A 14290-nucleotide genomic window follows, 5' to 3' on the forward strand; every position below is an offset into this window, starting at 1 on the left:
GTAATAAAATTTCACGATGTGAAATCAAAAGTACATCGCGAAAATAGGTGCCATAACAATATACACGCTACAAATAACGCAAGTAGATTGATCATTTTATATATAAAATATATACAATTCATACAATTCACTACCCATACACAAATTGCATTCCTGGGTTCACCACGTGTTGATGATGATCAATCTACTTGCGTTATTTATAGTTAACTGGTAGTTACCCGCGGTACCTGCACCCAGTAAAATATATTACCAAATATACTGAAAATATGAAAACTTAACAATTTAACACCCAATTTACACAAACCATCTTTGTACATGGCCTTATAAGCTACACAACATTAACCAACTTTGGACATGGTCTAATAGGCTACACAACACTACCAACCTTTCGATTTGGCCTAATAGGCTACACAACACTACCCACTCTTAGACTTGGCCTAAAAGATTACACAAAACTACCCACCTTTGGACTGGGCCTAAAAAGCTACACAATACTACCCACATTTGGACTTGGCATAAAAGGCTACACAGCACTTCCCACCTTTGGACTTGAAATAATAGGCTACACAACAATACCCACCTTTTGAAATGACCACCTTGACAACCCTGGTGATGAACATGAGTGTGGCGAGACTCTCCAGTGTGAGTACAGGCTACAAATTACTAAGCCAACAGGCTACACAACACTCAACCCACACTACCCACCTTTGGACATGGCTGCCTTGACAACTCTGGTGTTAGACATGAGTGCTGCCAGTCTCTCCAAAGTGAGTGCAGGCTACACAACAGTAAGTAAACAGGCTACACAACACTCAGCCCACACTACCCACCTTTGGACATGGCCTCCTTGACAACCCTGGTGCTAGACATGAGTGCTGCCAGACTCTCCAGTGTCAGTGCCCGTGTGTTGGGCAGCAGCTGGATGGCCAGGAGCAGATAGCCCAATACCTCGGAGGCTGCGATGTCGTTCACACACTCTTGGTTGGCTGACACGCAGCTGATCACCTTAACAAATGGCAAAAGGATCCAGATAAAAGAATAAAAGAAATGAAAGATGTAGTTTATGTTTGTATCTTTAGATAAAAGATATAACTGAATAAATGGCAGATTATGAAGTTTGGAAAAAATATAAGCAATATAAAACTGTTATCAACCTTTCATTTTTTTTAAATATAAGCTTTAACTAAGAAGAGTTTTCACATTTGTATTACTTGGTAAGAATGTTATCACAATCATGTTTCTTATCCATGCAGTTACTTAAGTTTTAACAAGAGGGCCAAGATGGCCCTAGTTTTCTCACCTGAGAGGAGTCCGTTCATTCAATCTTTACCAAATGTCAAACTTGACCAAGATATTCTCCAGACAAACATCCTGGTCAAGTTTCATCTTTATTTCATCTGCGAGTCATGATCAATGTACCTATGAAGTTTCATGATCCTAGGCGTAAGCATTCTTGAGTTATCATCAAGAAACCATTTTTCTAAGTTGAGTCACCGTGACCTTGACAGCCATTGTGTGAATACGTTTTTTGGCACTGTGACCATGACCTTTGACCTAGTGACCTGATAATCAATAGGGGTCATCTGCGAGTCATGATCAATATATCTATGAAGTTTCATTAACCTAGGCATAAGCGTTCTTGAGGTATCATCCAGAAACCATTATACTATTTCAGGTCACCGTGACCTTGACATTTGACCTAGTGACCTGAAAATCAATAGGGGTCATCTTCGAGTCATGTTCAATGTACCTATGAAGTTTCATGATCCTAGGCATAAGCTTTCTTGAGTTATCATCTGGAAACCATTTTACCATTTCGGGTCATCATGACCTTGACCTTTGACCTAGTGACCTGAAAATCAATAGGGGTCATCTACGAGTCAAGATCAATGCACTTATGAAGTTTCATGATCCTAGGCCTAAGCGTTCTTGAGTTATCATCCGGAAACCATTTTACTATTTCTGGTCATCCTGACCTTGACCTTTGACCTAGTGACCTGAAAATAAATGGGGGTCATCTACGAGTTATGATCAATGTACCTATGAAGTTTCATGATCCTAGGCCTAAGCGTTCTTGAGTTATCATCCGGAAATCATTTTACTATTTTTGGTCATCATGACCTTGACCTTTGACCTAGTGACCTGAAAATCAATAAGGTTATCTGCAAGTCATGATCAATGCATCTATGAAGTTTCATGATCCAAGGCATAAGCTTTCTTGAGTTATCATTCGGAAACCATTTTACTGCTTTGGGTCACCATCACCATGACCTTTGACCTAGTGACCTGAAAATCAATAGGGGTCATTTGCGAGTCATGATCAATGTATCTATGAAGTTTTATGATCCTAGGCATAAGTGTTCTTGAGTTATCATCTGGAAACCAGTTTACTATTACGGGTCATTGTGACCTTTGACCTAGTGACCTGAAAATCAATAGGAGTCATCTGCGAGTCATGATCAATGTACCTATGAAGTTTCATGATCCTTGGCATAAGCGCTCTTGAGTTATCATCCAGAAACCATCTGGTGGACGAACGGACTGACATGAGCAAAACAATATACCCCCTCTTCTTCAAAAGAGGGGGGGGGGGGGGGGCATAATGCGAAAACTGCCCCCCTCCCAGTAGCCATGTTATTCAACTGACCACAAACAATTTTTGAACTCAACTCTCGTATCAAAGAAACAAATGTTCTGAGCAAATTTCATGAAAATTGGACCAAAAATGTGACTTCTACTGTGTTCACATGTTTTCACTATATACATATAGAGAAAAATGACCTGCCCACTGGCAGCCATGTGTTTTTGCCGATCCCAACCATTTTCAATCTCGTCCGAGATATCAATAAAACAAATGTTTTGACCAACATTCATGATGATTGGGCAAAAATTGTGACTTCGAGAGTGTCTACAAGGTTTCTCTATAATAGCCAAATAGGGAAAACTGCCACTATATACATATAGAGAAAAATGCCCCGCCAACTGGCGGCCATGTTTTTTCACCGATCTAGACCATTTTCGAACTCGTCCGAGACATCAATTGAACCAATGTTTTGATCAACTTTCATGATGATTGGGCAAAAATTGTGACTTCTAGAGTGTTTACAAGGTTTCTCTATAGCCAAATAAGGAAAACTGCCCCGCCCACTGGCGGCCATGTTTTTCAACGGATCGGAACCACTTTTGAACTAAACCAAGATATCATTAAGACAAACATTTTGACAAAGTTACATGAAGATTGGGAATGAAATGTGACTTCTACAGTGTTTACAAGGTTTTTCTTTTTTTTTGACCTAGTGACCTAGTTTTTGACCAGGCGCAACCCAGTTGCGAACTCGGCCGAGATTTGATTGGGACAAAGCCTCTGACTAAGTTTCATGAATATGGGACAAAAAATGTGACCTAAAGAGTGTTTACGAGCAAATGTTAACGGACGGACAGACATACAACGGACAAAGAGCAATCAGGTGAGCTAAAAAGAGCAAATACAAGAATAGACCAAAAGTAAATGCGAAAGTTTTTAGACACAAAATTGTTTCATGTAAACAAATTTCGATCATAACAATCTTTTATTTCCCCTCTAAATATGCTTAATTTTGTAGATGATTAAATTTGGATAAGGTAACTAAATTAGAGACTTACCTCTAAGGCCAGCTGCTGTAGTTTCGCACAGTCGTCAAGTCGCAGGAGACAGAACATCAGCTTGAAGTGACCTATACACTGGATCTCCACTCCTGAAGAACACACACTTAGCTCTTTCATTCTACAGTAATAAAAATGTGGAAACATTTGTGAGAATTCTCACAAAAAATCATTGAAAAATATGTACTTTTCACTTCAGTGTAGAAGATTTTCATCAATGCCACCATGAAGACAGGTCTACTAAGAATCTTTCTTTTTCTTTCTTTGTTACAAGAATAAAAAAATTTGATCCAATATTGCATAGCAATGCAAACTGTAAGAATTATTTACCAGAGTTATTCTTGATGACATTTCTCAGGGCCTCCAAGGCCATTTCCACCTGGCCCAGTCTGCTGAGTTGGGAGGAGCCCTGGCCGTCAGGAGAGTTGGCCTGGTTGGACTTCTGTAGCATCAGTAGCGAGTGGAGGTACTGAAGCATGAGAAATAAGTCTCGCTCTTGAAAAACATGGCTTAACCTTTTACCACTTAGAAACTTATTTATCTCTTTACCACTTAGATACTTATTTAAACCTTTGCCACTTAGATACTTATTTAACTCTTTACAACTTAGATACTTATTTAACCCGTTACCACTTATATACATATTTAACCCGTTACCACTTAGATACTTATTTAACCCTCTACCACTTAGATATTATTTAACCCTTTACCACTTAGATACTTATTTAACCCTTTACCACTTAGATACTTATTTAACCCTTTACCACTTAGATACTTATTTAACCCTTTACCACTTAGATATTATTTTACCCTTTACCACTTAGATACGTATTTAACCCTTTACCACTTAGATACATATTTAACCCTTTACCACTTAGATATTATTTAACCCTTTACCACTTAGATACTTATTTAACCCTTTACCACTTAGATATTATTTAACCCTTTACCACTTAGATACTTATTTAATCCTTTACCACTTAGATACTTATTTAACCCTCTACCACTTAGATACGTATTTAACCCTTTACCACTTAGATACTTATTTAACCCTCTACCACTTAAATACGTATTTAACCCTTTACCACTTAGATACTTATTTAACCCTCTACCACTTAGATATTATTTGACCCTTTACCACTTAGATATGCATTTAACCCTTTACCACTTAGATACTTATTTAACCCTTTACCACTTAGATATTATTTAACCCTTTACCACTAAGATACTTATTTAACCCTCTACCACTTAGATATTATTTAACCATTTACCACTTAGATACTTATTTAACCCTTTACCACTTAGATACTTATTTAACCCTCTACCACTTAGATATTATTTAACCCTTTACCACTTAGATACTTATTTAACCCTTTACCACTTAGATACGTATTTAACCCTTTACCACTTAGATACATATTTAACCCTTTACCACTTAGATACGTATTTAACCCTTTACCACTTAGATATTATTAACCCTTTACCACTTAGATACATATTTAACCCTTTACCACTTAGATACGTATTTAACCCTTTACCACTTAGATACTTATTTAACCCTTTACCACTTAGATACATATTTAACCCTTTACCACTTAGATATGTATTTAACCCTTTACCACCTAGATACTTATTTAACCCTTTACCACTTAGATATGTATTTAACCCTTTACCACTTAGATACATATTTAACCCTTTTACCACTTAGAAACGTGTTTAACCCTTTACCACTTAGCTACGTATTCTCTCACATTTGTAGTCCCTTAGTCCCTGTGAAAGCTTAGTAAGCATGTTCATATTTGATGTATTGTTGGTGAATATGGTTTACATAGATAAAGGAAGATATCCTGTATATATGTTTTGATCCTTACTTTAAGAACGCTTGAAACAACACTTAGTCCGGTTTTACCAAATAAACCTTTGATGCAATGTGTCTAAAATAAATACGTTTAACTTAACAAGTTCCTTTAAAAACTCTATTATACCTGTGCTTGGGATCCCAGAAAGTCCAAGAGATCAATTGTGAAACCTTTCGGGTTCTGAAAATGGCAATGAGATATAGAATGGGTACAGTATTTTAATTACCCCCGGATAACTGAAGGGTAAATGTACAAATTTACTCCAGTATACATGTAAGCTGACAAAATTCTAATAGTATTCATGGTAAATTATACCATACTAGGCAAGAATAACATGCAGTTATATGTATGAATAAATAAAATCTTATAGCACTTATGGGTTCATACAAACTATATAACTTCAAATTTGTTTAATGTATATAAGAAAAATGAAGCATTTCATTAAACATTTACAACAGTAAAAGACTACTATGATGAACATCTCAATTAAAGTATTCTGTCAGAAAACTATAAAATCACAGTTGCATTACTTGCTATGAAGTTCATAAGACACAAGAAACAATTTGAGCCAAGTTCTGGGATATCTGGGCTTATTTCATTTGCGGAGTATTGTCCCAGATTAGCTTTGGCAGTCTACACAAGCAAATCAGGGACAACACTTTCATGTGTCAGGATTTGCGCTATGAAGAGACTTCCTTGAACCCTTTACCACTTAGATACGTATTTTGATGCATTTGTAGTCCCATAGATAGTTAAATTTAATAAAAGACCTTTCATACTAAATTCAAGTTTAAAAGGCTATATATTCCCAACCTAAGGTACTGATGAGCAGAAAACAGCATAAAACCTGAACACACTGAGAGTTACTCGCAGGCTGTTCTGGATTCATGCTGTTTTCACATAGCCATTTTCACTTTGCTTGTGAGTGGGAAATGGTTAAATAAAAAATACCATAAAAGCGGAAACTGTTGTCCCTGATTCTGGGACGACACTAAAGGTACATGAATAACACACAGATTTCTCAGAACAAGCCTCATTTCATTTCCCCGCCATTTCCGAACTCACTGCCCCCAACCTCGAGTGCAAATGTTGGCTGCTCGTTGTAGACTCGCACAAAGATCTCGCCCACAACGAGCTCTTTGGCGTGAATCTCAAACACAAACATGCCTCCAAAGTCTGGGTCACATTCACCCTGCAAATGAACAAAGCCCTTACAAGTTACTTACAGGTAAATATGTTGTTTAGTTCATTGAAATCTCTCATGTAATTTATTGGGGCTTACAAGTTACACTCCCCTATAATTTATTGGGTGAAAAAAGTTATTCACTGTTTTATACAGTAAGAGATATTTGAAATTCTCTTTGATATTTAAAAGTTGCAAAAACCTTCTTAACCAGCGAACTTATAATAGACTGCAATGGTATAAATGGCAAGATGTCAAACACAATATAAAGATCTTATAAAGATCGCATTAGCGTAATGGATAAGGTGTCTGCCTAGCGACTGGGAGGTCACGGGTTTGATCCTCACTCGAGGAGCGTTCTCTAGATCTCCCCCAAAGACACCAAGCACTGGTTATAGCCCAGGAAACAGACTTGAAAGCGTTTCAATAAGCCTGAGGCTTTCGATGCAATCGAGCTTGAATACATAGGTTTAAACTAAAGATCTTATAACATATAATATAATTATTGCAAATTATTTTAGAATGCCTATTGCTTAAAGAAAATATGATGCACATAGATGTCAACAGCTAATAGTGCAGTAAACTGCAGATCCTTACAGATATCCAGATAGCCTTTCAATAGACATACTTATATACAGGGATATTTAGAATGTATAGACAAACTGATGAAGGATGGAATAAAACAGAAAATTTGTTTCACAACTTCAAAGTTCAAATTCTTTAGGCAAACATGTTTATCCTGTGACCTAGATTGTTATTCAATCATCACACATTCAGACAGGAAAAAACTGCATACACAAAAACATAAAATATACAATCTTTCAAAATCACATGAGAACATTCTTTGTTTCAGAATGGAATTGTCATTCTCATTACTCTGATTAATATAACACTACATTTTGAAAAAAAAACAAGACGTGTTTGTCAGAAACACAATGCCCTCCACTGTGCCGCTTTGAAGCCATATATTTGACCTTTGACCTTGAAGGATGACCTTGACCTTTCACCACTCAAAATGTGCAGCTCCATGAAATACACATGCATGCCAAATATCAAGTTGCTATCTTCAATATTGCAAAAGTTATGGGCAATGTTAAAGTTTTCGGACGGACGGACAGACAGACAGACGGACAGTTCAAAAACTATATGCTATCCTTTGGGGGCAAAAAAAAACACTTTCAAATACATCAACAAGCAAGATCTTTAGAAGATTTTCAAAACAGTTTCAAACTGTCACTTAGACGTAGGTGAATATGAGAACTGTTTATCAGATTAAGCAAACAATTTGTAGTTGTTTCTATAAATTGCTTTTAATTGTATATAAATCATAATTTAATTGAACAGATGTTATTGTTTGCTTAATAAAACAAGACTATTGCCAAGCAATATATGTCCCCTACCGGCTCCACCATTGTCAAAAATTCCACCATTGTCAAGATTTTTTTTAAATATTTTATATTTGTTTCCATAGCAACCAGAATTTTTGACGTAGGAACAAAATGAAATGACGTGCATAATGTCCATATTGCCATCTATCCATGTTTCAAGTTTCATGAAAAAATATGAATCACTTTTCAAGTTATCACAGGATCCAGAAAACTACCATTTTCAACAGTACTTCTAGTCTATTTGTGGCCATAGCAACCAAATTTTTGACATAGGAACACAATGAAATGACGTTCATAATGTCCATATTGCCATCTATCCATGTTTCAAGTTTCATGAAAAAATATGTAGAACTTTTTAAGTTATCGCAGGATCCAGAAAAGTGTGACAGACAGACAGACAGACAGACTCACTAAGCGAAAACCATAAGTCCCCTTTGGTGAAACCGGTAGGGGACAATAATGTAATGCATGTATTTGTTTAAGTGCCACTAAACCATGGCTTAATGATTTGGCAACCTAACTTTATTGGGAGCTTATTTAACTGGGGGCAAACAAAGGTTAAATGTAAAATCCTTTCATTAATCCCTAATTATGTATGTATTGATTATGTGCCATACATAATTATGTGCTAAATAGTTGTTTTCTAAGTTAAACATCATCAATAACAACTATGTGGTCTTAAGATGATCACAAAGTAGCAGCTGATGAGCCCAGCTGACTATCAACCAAGTTCAATCAACTAAGCTCCCCATAAGCATACTCAATGTTCACGATGCCCAAGCTAATTGAGTCTAACTCTCATAAAACAGGTTTTGTGAATTTGTCTTAAGTTTTGCCCCAAATATGCCTGTGCTGTCTGCACAGGCTAATCAGGAATGACACTTTCCATCAAAGAATTTTTGCTAAGAAAAAACATCCTTTTACATGGAAAATACAATAAAAAGGAAAGTGTTGTCCTTGATTAGCCTGTGCAGACAACACTTAACACACATTCATTAAGACCCGTTGTCTCAGAGCGATGCCCAATGGTATCCCACCCCAACTCATCACTCACAGTTTTGATCATTTTCTGCTGCTGGTCTGTAAGGAATTCAGTGAGCTGGGCCCGGGTCGCGTTGTCCCAGATCAGATACGGGTTCTCAGTGTTACTGTTCAAGACCTTCAGTAACTGCAAATAAATACAACAGACATGTGTGGTCATCTTTTTTTGTTTGTTTTTTAGCAAAAAAAACCAACAACTTTTGGCTTACAGCTTATGTGAAAAAGACTTATGTAGTAAAAAGAACCATAACAAGTTAAAGAGAAAGTTAAATTGGCAAAAACAAAACAGGAACCTTGAATGGTTTAGGGATATTAAAATATTTTTACCTAAAATGTGAAAAAAACTAAGTTATATATTAAAATTATAGATACAAGGATTTCAACTAATATATTTAAAAAAAATTGGCATTTATATACCACTTAAGTTTTTTTAATTTTTAGGTCAAAACACACGATATTTTACCATCCCAACACTCTTCCAGCCCCCGGTGCATTATCCAACTGAGCATAAAAAATTGGTCCTATAACATAAACTGTTTACGGACGCCCAGACACAGAAAGCTCCACATACTTGGTCATTCATCAACAAGAGCTGTCTCAATAGGATGACATATGCCCCTAAAAAAAGCTTTGATAGAAGTTATGAGCATTTTTCAAACCTAAACGCAGATTTAGAAACCTAAACGCAGACCATCAGTTCAAGGTCAAGGTCCGAGGGGTCAAAATTTGTGTGCGTGGAAAGGCCTTGTCCATATACACATGCATACCAAATATGAAGGTTATATCTGAAGCGACATACAAGTTATGAGCATTTTTTGAAACCTTAACGCAAAGACAGACGGACAGACAGAAGGACAGTGTGATCACTTTATGCCCTCCTTCTGGAGCATCAAAACAATCAGATAACTTGCGCCTAGTAAACCAACATTTATGTTAACAGGATACATTTATTGGCTGGAACATCTGTAATCATAAATCATTTTAATGCTTATCTTTCGAAAATGCACGAGTTTATATGCAAAACAATCCTATCTTTTAACAGATTTAGCCTCTTTAAGCCTCAATTCTTACCTCCGCAGGATCTGGATTACTAAGCTTGCGAGACAAATATGGCGTCAGCATGGCCATGAGTGACTTCTTCACGGCGGGATTGTCAGTGGGGTTTGTTTCTGAGTCCTCACTCACAAGGTAGCCACCCAGCCGGCCGCAGGCTCGGATAGACAGCTTGGCCAGCTGATTGGACACCTCCTGCTTGTTACTCTGGTCACTTTTCTCAACACCTGATGGAGAGGGTATATAGTGTTTTTATCTCATCAAGCTTTCAGTCAAAACACAGCTTTTTTCTTCGACAAACATATCTATAACTACAAGGAATTAAGCAACAATTCATCGAATATGTTGTTTAAGTAACCAGTATCGTTTTTTTATTTTTCTCAACTACAAAAAAAAAATAAACAGAAAAGATCTGACAAGGTAAGCTTATTTTCTTAGCTTGAGAAATAATCATGAGCCAAAAAGCAGGGCCCAAGGTGCATGGATTTAAGTTTCTTATAACATTATCTTAATCATAGTTGAAGAAGAGATAGAACGGTGGATCTAAATTTCTGCTTGTCATTGCTTTAAAGATATGGCGTCCGTCTGTCCCCCCCCCCCAAAAAAAAAACCCATCAAGTACTGGTCCAACTCAGGAAACGGACTAGAGCCTGTTTCTATTTGCCTAAGGCTTTAGATGATATTTAACTACAATAAAAGTTTTTAACTAAACTATACCTGACTCTTCGAGGGTGTAATCATAGTTAAAGAGATAGAGCAGTAGATCTATATACCTGACTCCTCGAGGGTGTAATCATAGTTGAAGAGGTAGAGCAGTAGATGCCAGAGGACTCCACTCTGAAACAGGTGGGTTTGCAGCCAGAAGTCCACACAGAATGCGCTCACACACTCTGCTACCACTGTGCACAGCTTGGTCAAGTTCTGAAATATCGTCTTTGTTTATAAAAAAAAAGAATGACGTAACCAGAAAAGAGCATTTGCTGTCAGAAGAAGTGAAAACCTGAACATGAAATCATATTATGGAATAGAAAACAAGTTTGAAAATGTGGCTTCTTCTTCGTGGAGAAATCAAACCAAATTATTTTATATTTGCATAAATGATTAGCGCATTTAAACTATGCAATAATAGAAAACATTAAACAGGGACATTATTAGTTAATATGATTGCCTTTTGTTCTAATTAATGAAAAGTTGTTTATGATTTAGTAAACTGATTGAGAAGATAAATATAGATCTTCTGCATGTATGCATAATAATCAGATTTGAGTAGCTGATGTTCGTTTCTTCACTCATAACCTTAAATGATAAATGTGGCAAAATTGTCCCTTTCATTTTAAGGTTATTGGGAAATCATAATTATTTGAGTCGCGTTATAAGAAAACTGGGCATAATGCATGTGCGTATAGTGTCGTCCCAGATTAGCCTTTGCAGTCTGCACAGGCCAATCAGGGACGACACTTTCCGCCTAAATTGGATTTTTGCTAAGAAGAGACTTCATTTAAACGAAAAATACTTCATTTAAACGAAAAATGTAACAAAAGCGGAAAGTGTCATCCCTGATTAGCCTGTGCGGACTGCACAGGCTAATCTGGGACAACACTTTACGCACATGCATTATGCCCATTTTTTTCAGAACACAACTTATATGGTCAAACATATTTTAATGTCTACTCACTGCAATATCATGAATATGAGCCTAGTTCTGCGAAAACGATGCTTAATGCATGTGTGTAGTAAGCCATCCAAGATAAGCCTGTGCTGTTTGCCCAAGCTAATTGGGGACAACACTTTCCGCTTATATGTTATTATTTGTTTCAAGGAACTGTCTTCTAAAAAAAAATCCAGTCTATCAGGAAAGTGACGACCCTGATAAGACAGTGCAAACATCCAGTCTATGAGGAAAGTGACGACCCTGATAAGACAGTGCAAACATCCAGTCTATGAGGAAAGTGACGACCCTGATAAGACAGTGCAAACATCCAGTCTATGAGGAAAGTGACGACCCTGATAAGACAGTGCAAACATCCAGTCTATGAGGAAAGTGACGACCCTGATAAGACAGTGCAAACATCCAGTCTATGAGGAAAGTGACGACCCTGATAAGACAGTGCAAACATCCAGTCTATGAGGAAAGTGACGACCCTGATAAGACAGTGCAAACATCCAGTCTATGAGGAAAGTGACGACTCTGATAAGACAGTGCAAACTTCACAGGCTAATCTGGATCTTTGCTTAAAGTACATGCATATAAGCAAAGTTTTCCTAGGATGAGGTTTATATATTGAATGATATACTAAGATTGAAATCAAATCATTTCCTTTTTCCTCTGTTTAAAACTAGACTTTACATATGAATAACTAGTGAAATTCTTGTATTTCATCAGTAAAAAATAACTTAAAATTATGTCACAACAAAATAGAAGAAATGAGATTATCTGGCACAGATTTTTTTTAAAGTACATTATTTATCAATACAACATAAGGAATGGCATATTAAAATGCAATATGTACACAGGATGCTACAAGGTAACCTTCTTATTACAGACTTAAACCAGTGATAATTTGTCATGTGCGTTATGTGTTATTTGCACATCAAAATTACCAAAAGCGCATGCGACAAAAATATCTGCGTCTAAAAAAGCTCATTGATTCTCAAGAAAGATACTTGTCAATACTAAACACAGTCCGAATTTTTCCACACTTTATCAGAATGCAAACGTTGATTTTTACTGTAACACCGGCTATATGTGTACTACATCATAGTATGTCATTCGTATCTGTGTTTCATACTGGTTCTCTGCTTTGTGCCTGAACTATAAGGTTGATGTAACACCATCAAAACGTTTGCATCTGCTTTCGCTTTCTGAACTGTCAAAATGCCACCCAAAGAAAAATTAAAACCCTGTCAAGATCAATTAACTTTGAAGGCTGCATTTGGAATTGCTGAAAGTAATAAACATATAGCTTTTAGCTTACTTTAAGAAATTAAAATGTTTATGAATCATTAAAAATTCGTTAATGTTTAAAAGTTTTTTATTAATAATTTGAAAACCAAACAAGAGCTGTCACCATAGGATGACATATGCCCCCTATAAACGCTTTGATAGAAGTTATAGCATTTTTAGAAACCTAAACGCAGATTTCGAAACCTAAACGTGGACATTAAGTTCAAGGTCAAGGTCACAGGGGTCAAAATTTGTGTGCGTATGGAAAGGCCTTGTCCATATAAAAATGCATACCAAAAAAGGAAGGTTATATCTCAAGGGACATAGAAGTTATGAGCATTTTTCGAAACCTAAACACAGATTTTGAAACCTAAACGCAGACCCTTAGTTCAAGGTCAAGGTCACAGGGGTCAAAAGTTTTGTGCGTATGGAAAGGCCTCATCCATATACACATGCATACCAAATATGAAGGCTTTATCTCAAGGGACATATAAGTTATGAGCATTTTTCAAAACCTAAACGCAGATTTAGAAACCTAAACGCGGACCCTAACTTCAAGGTAAAGGTCACAGGGGTAAAAAAATGTGTGCGTATGGAAAGGCCTTGTCCATATACACATGCATACCAAATATGAAAGTTATATCTCAAGGGACATAAAAGTTATTAGCTTTTTTCGAAACCTAAACGCAGATTTCAAACCTAAACGCGGACCCTTAGTTCAAGGTCAAGGTCACAGGGGTAAAAAATTGTGTGCGTATGGAAAGGCCTTGTCCATATACACATGCATACTAAATATGAAGGTTATATCTCAAGGGACATAGAAGTTATGAGCATTTTTCGAAACCTAAACACAGATTTCGAAACCTAAACGCGGACCCTAAGTTCAAGGTCAAGGTCACAGGGGTAAAATATTTTGTGCGTATGGAAAGGCCTTGTCCATATACACATGCATACCAAATATGAAGGTTATATCTCAAGGGACATAGAAGTTATGAGCATTTTTGGAAACCTAAACACAGATTTCGAAACCTAAAAGCCGACCCTAAGTTCACGGTCAAGGTCACAGGGGTAAAAAAATTTCTGCGTATGGAAAGGCCTCGTCCATATACACATGCATACCAAATATGAAGGTTATATCTCAAGGGACATAGAAGTTATGAGCATTTTTCGAAACCTAAAT

At 36.7% G+C, this 14290-nt stretch overlaps 1 protein-coding gene across 8 annotated transcripts in view; it reads right to left on the reverse strand.

Moving 5' to 3' along the window:
- The window catches only part of LOC127854793 (dnaJ homolog subfamily C member 13-like), a 133563-nt gene that overhangs the window by 29374 nt on the left and 89899 nt on the right, over positions 1-14290 (reverse strand). For all 8 annotated transcript variants that reach the window (XR_008037103.1, XR_008037104.1, XR_008037101.1 and 5 more), the window contains 8 exons: positions 10940-11087; positions 10185-10393; positions 9127-9240; positions 6577-6693; positions 5628-5681; positions 3973-4111; positions 3643-3734; positions 831-1005 (listed from right to left, as the gene is read on the reverse strand). Coding sequence is in view for 2 of the 8 variants with exons in the window: in XM_052389841.1 (XP_052245801.1) it covers positions 831-1005; positions 3643-3734; positions 3973-4111; positions 5628-5681; positions 6577-6693; positions 9127-9240; positions 10185-10393; positions 10940-11087 (1048 nt within the window). In the remaining 6 variants the exon portion in view is untranslated. The remainder of the gene's footprint in view (positions 1-830; positions 1006-3642; positions 3735-3972; positions 4112-5627; positions 5682-6576; positions 6694-9126; positions 9241-10184; positions 10394-10939; positions 11088-14290) is intronic.

Source organism: Dreissena polymorpha, chromosome 13, assembly GCF_020536995.1.
Source record: "Dreissena polymorpha isolate Duluth1 chromosome 13, UMN_Dpol_1.0, whole genome shotgun sequence".
In the NCBI taxonomy this organism is placed as follows: Eukaryota; Metazoa; Mollusca; class Bivalvia; order Myida; family Dreissenidae; genus Dreissena; species Dreissena polymorpha.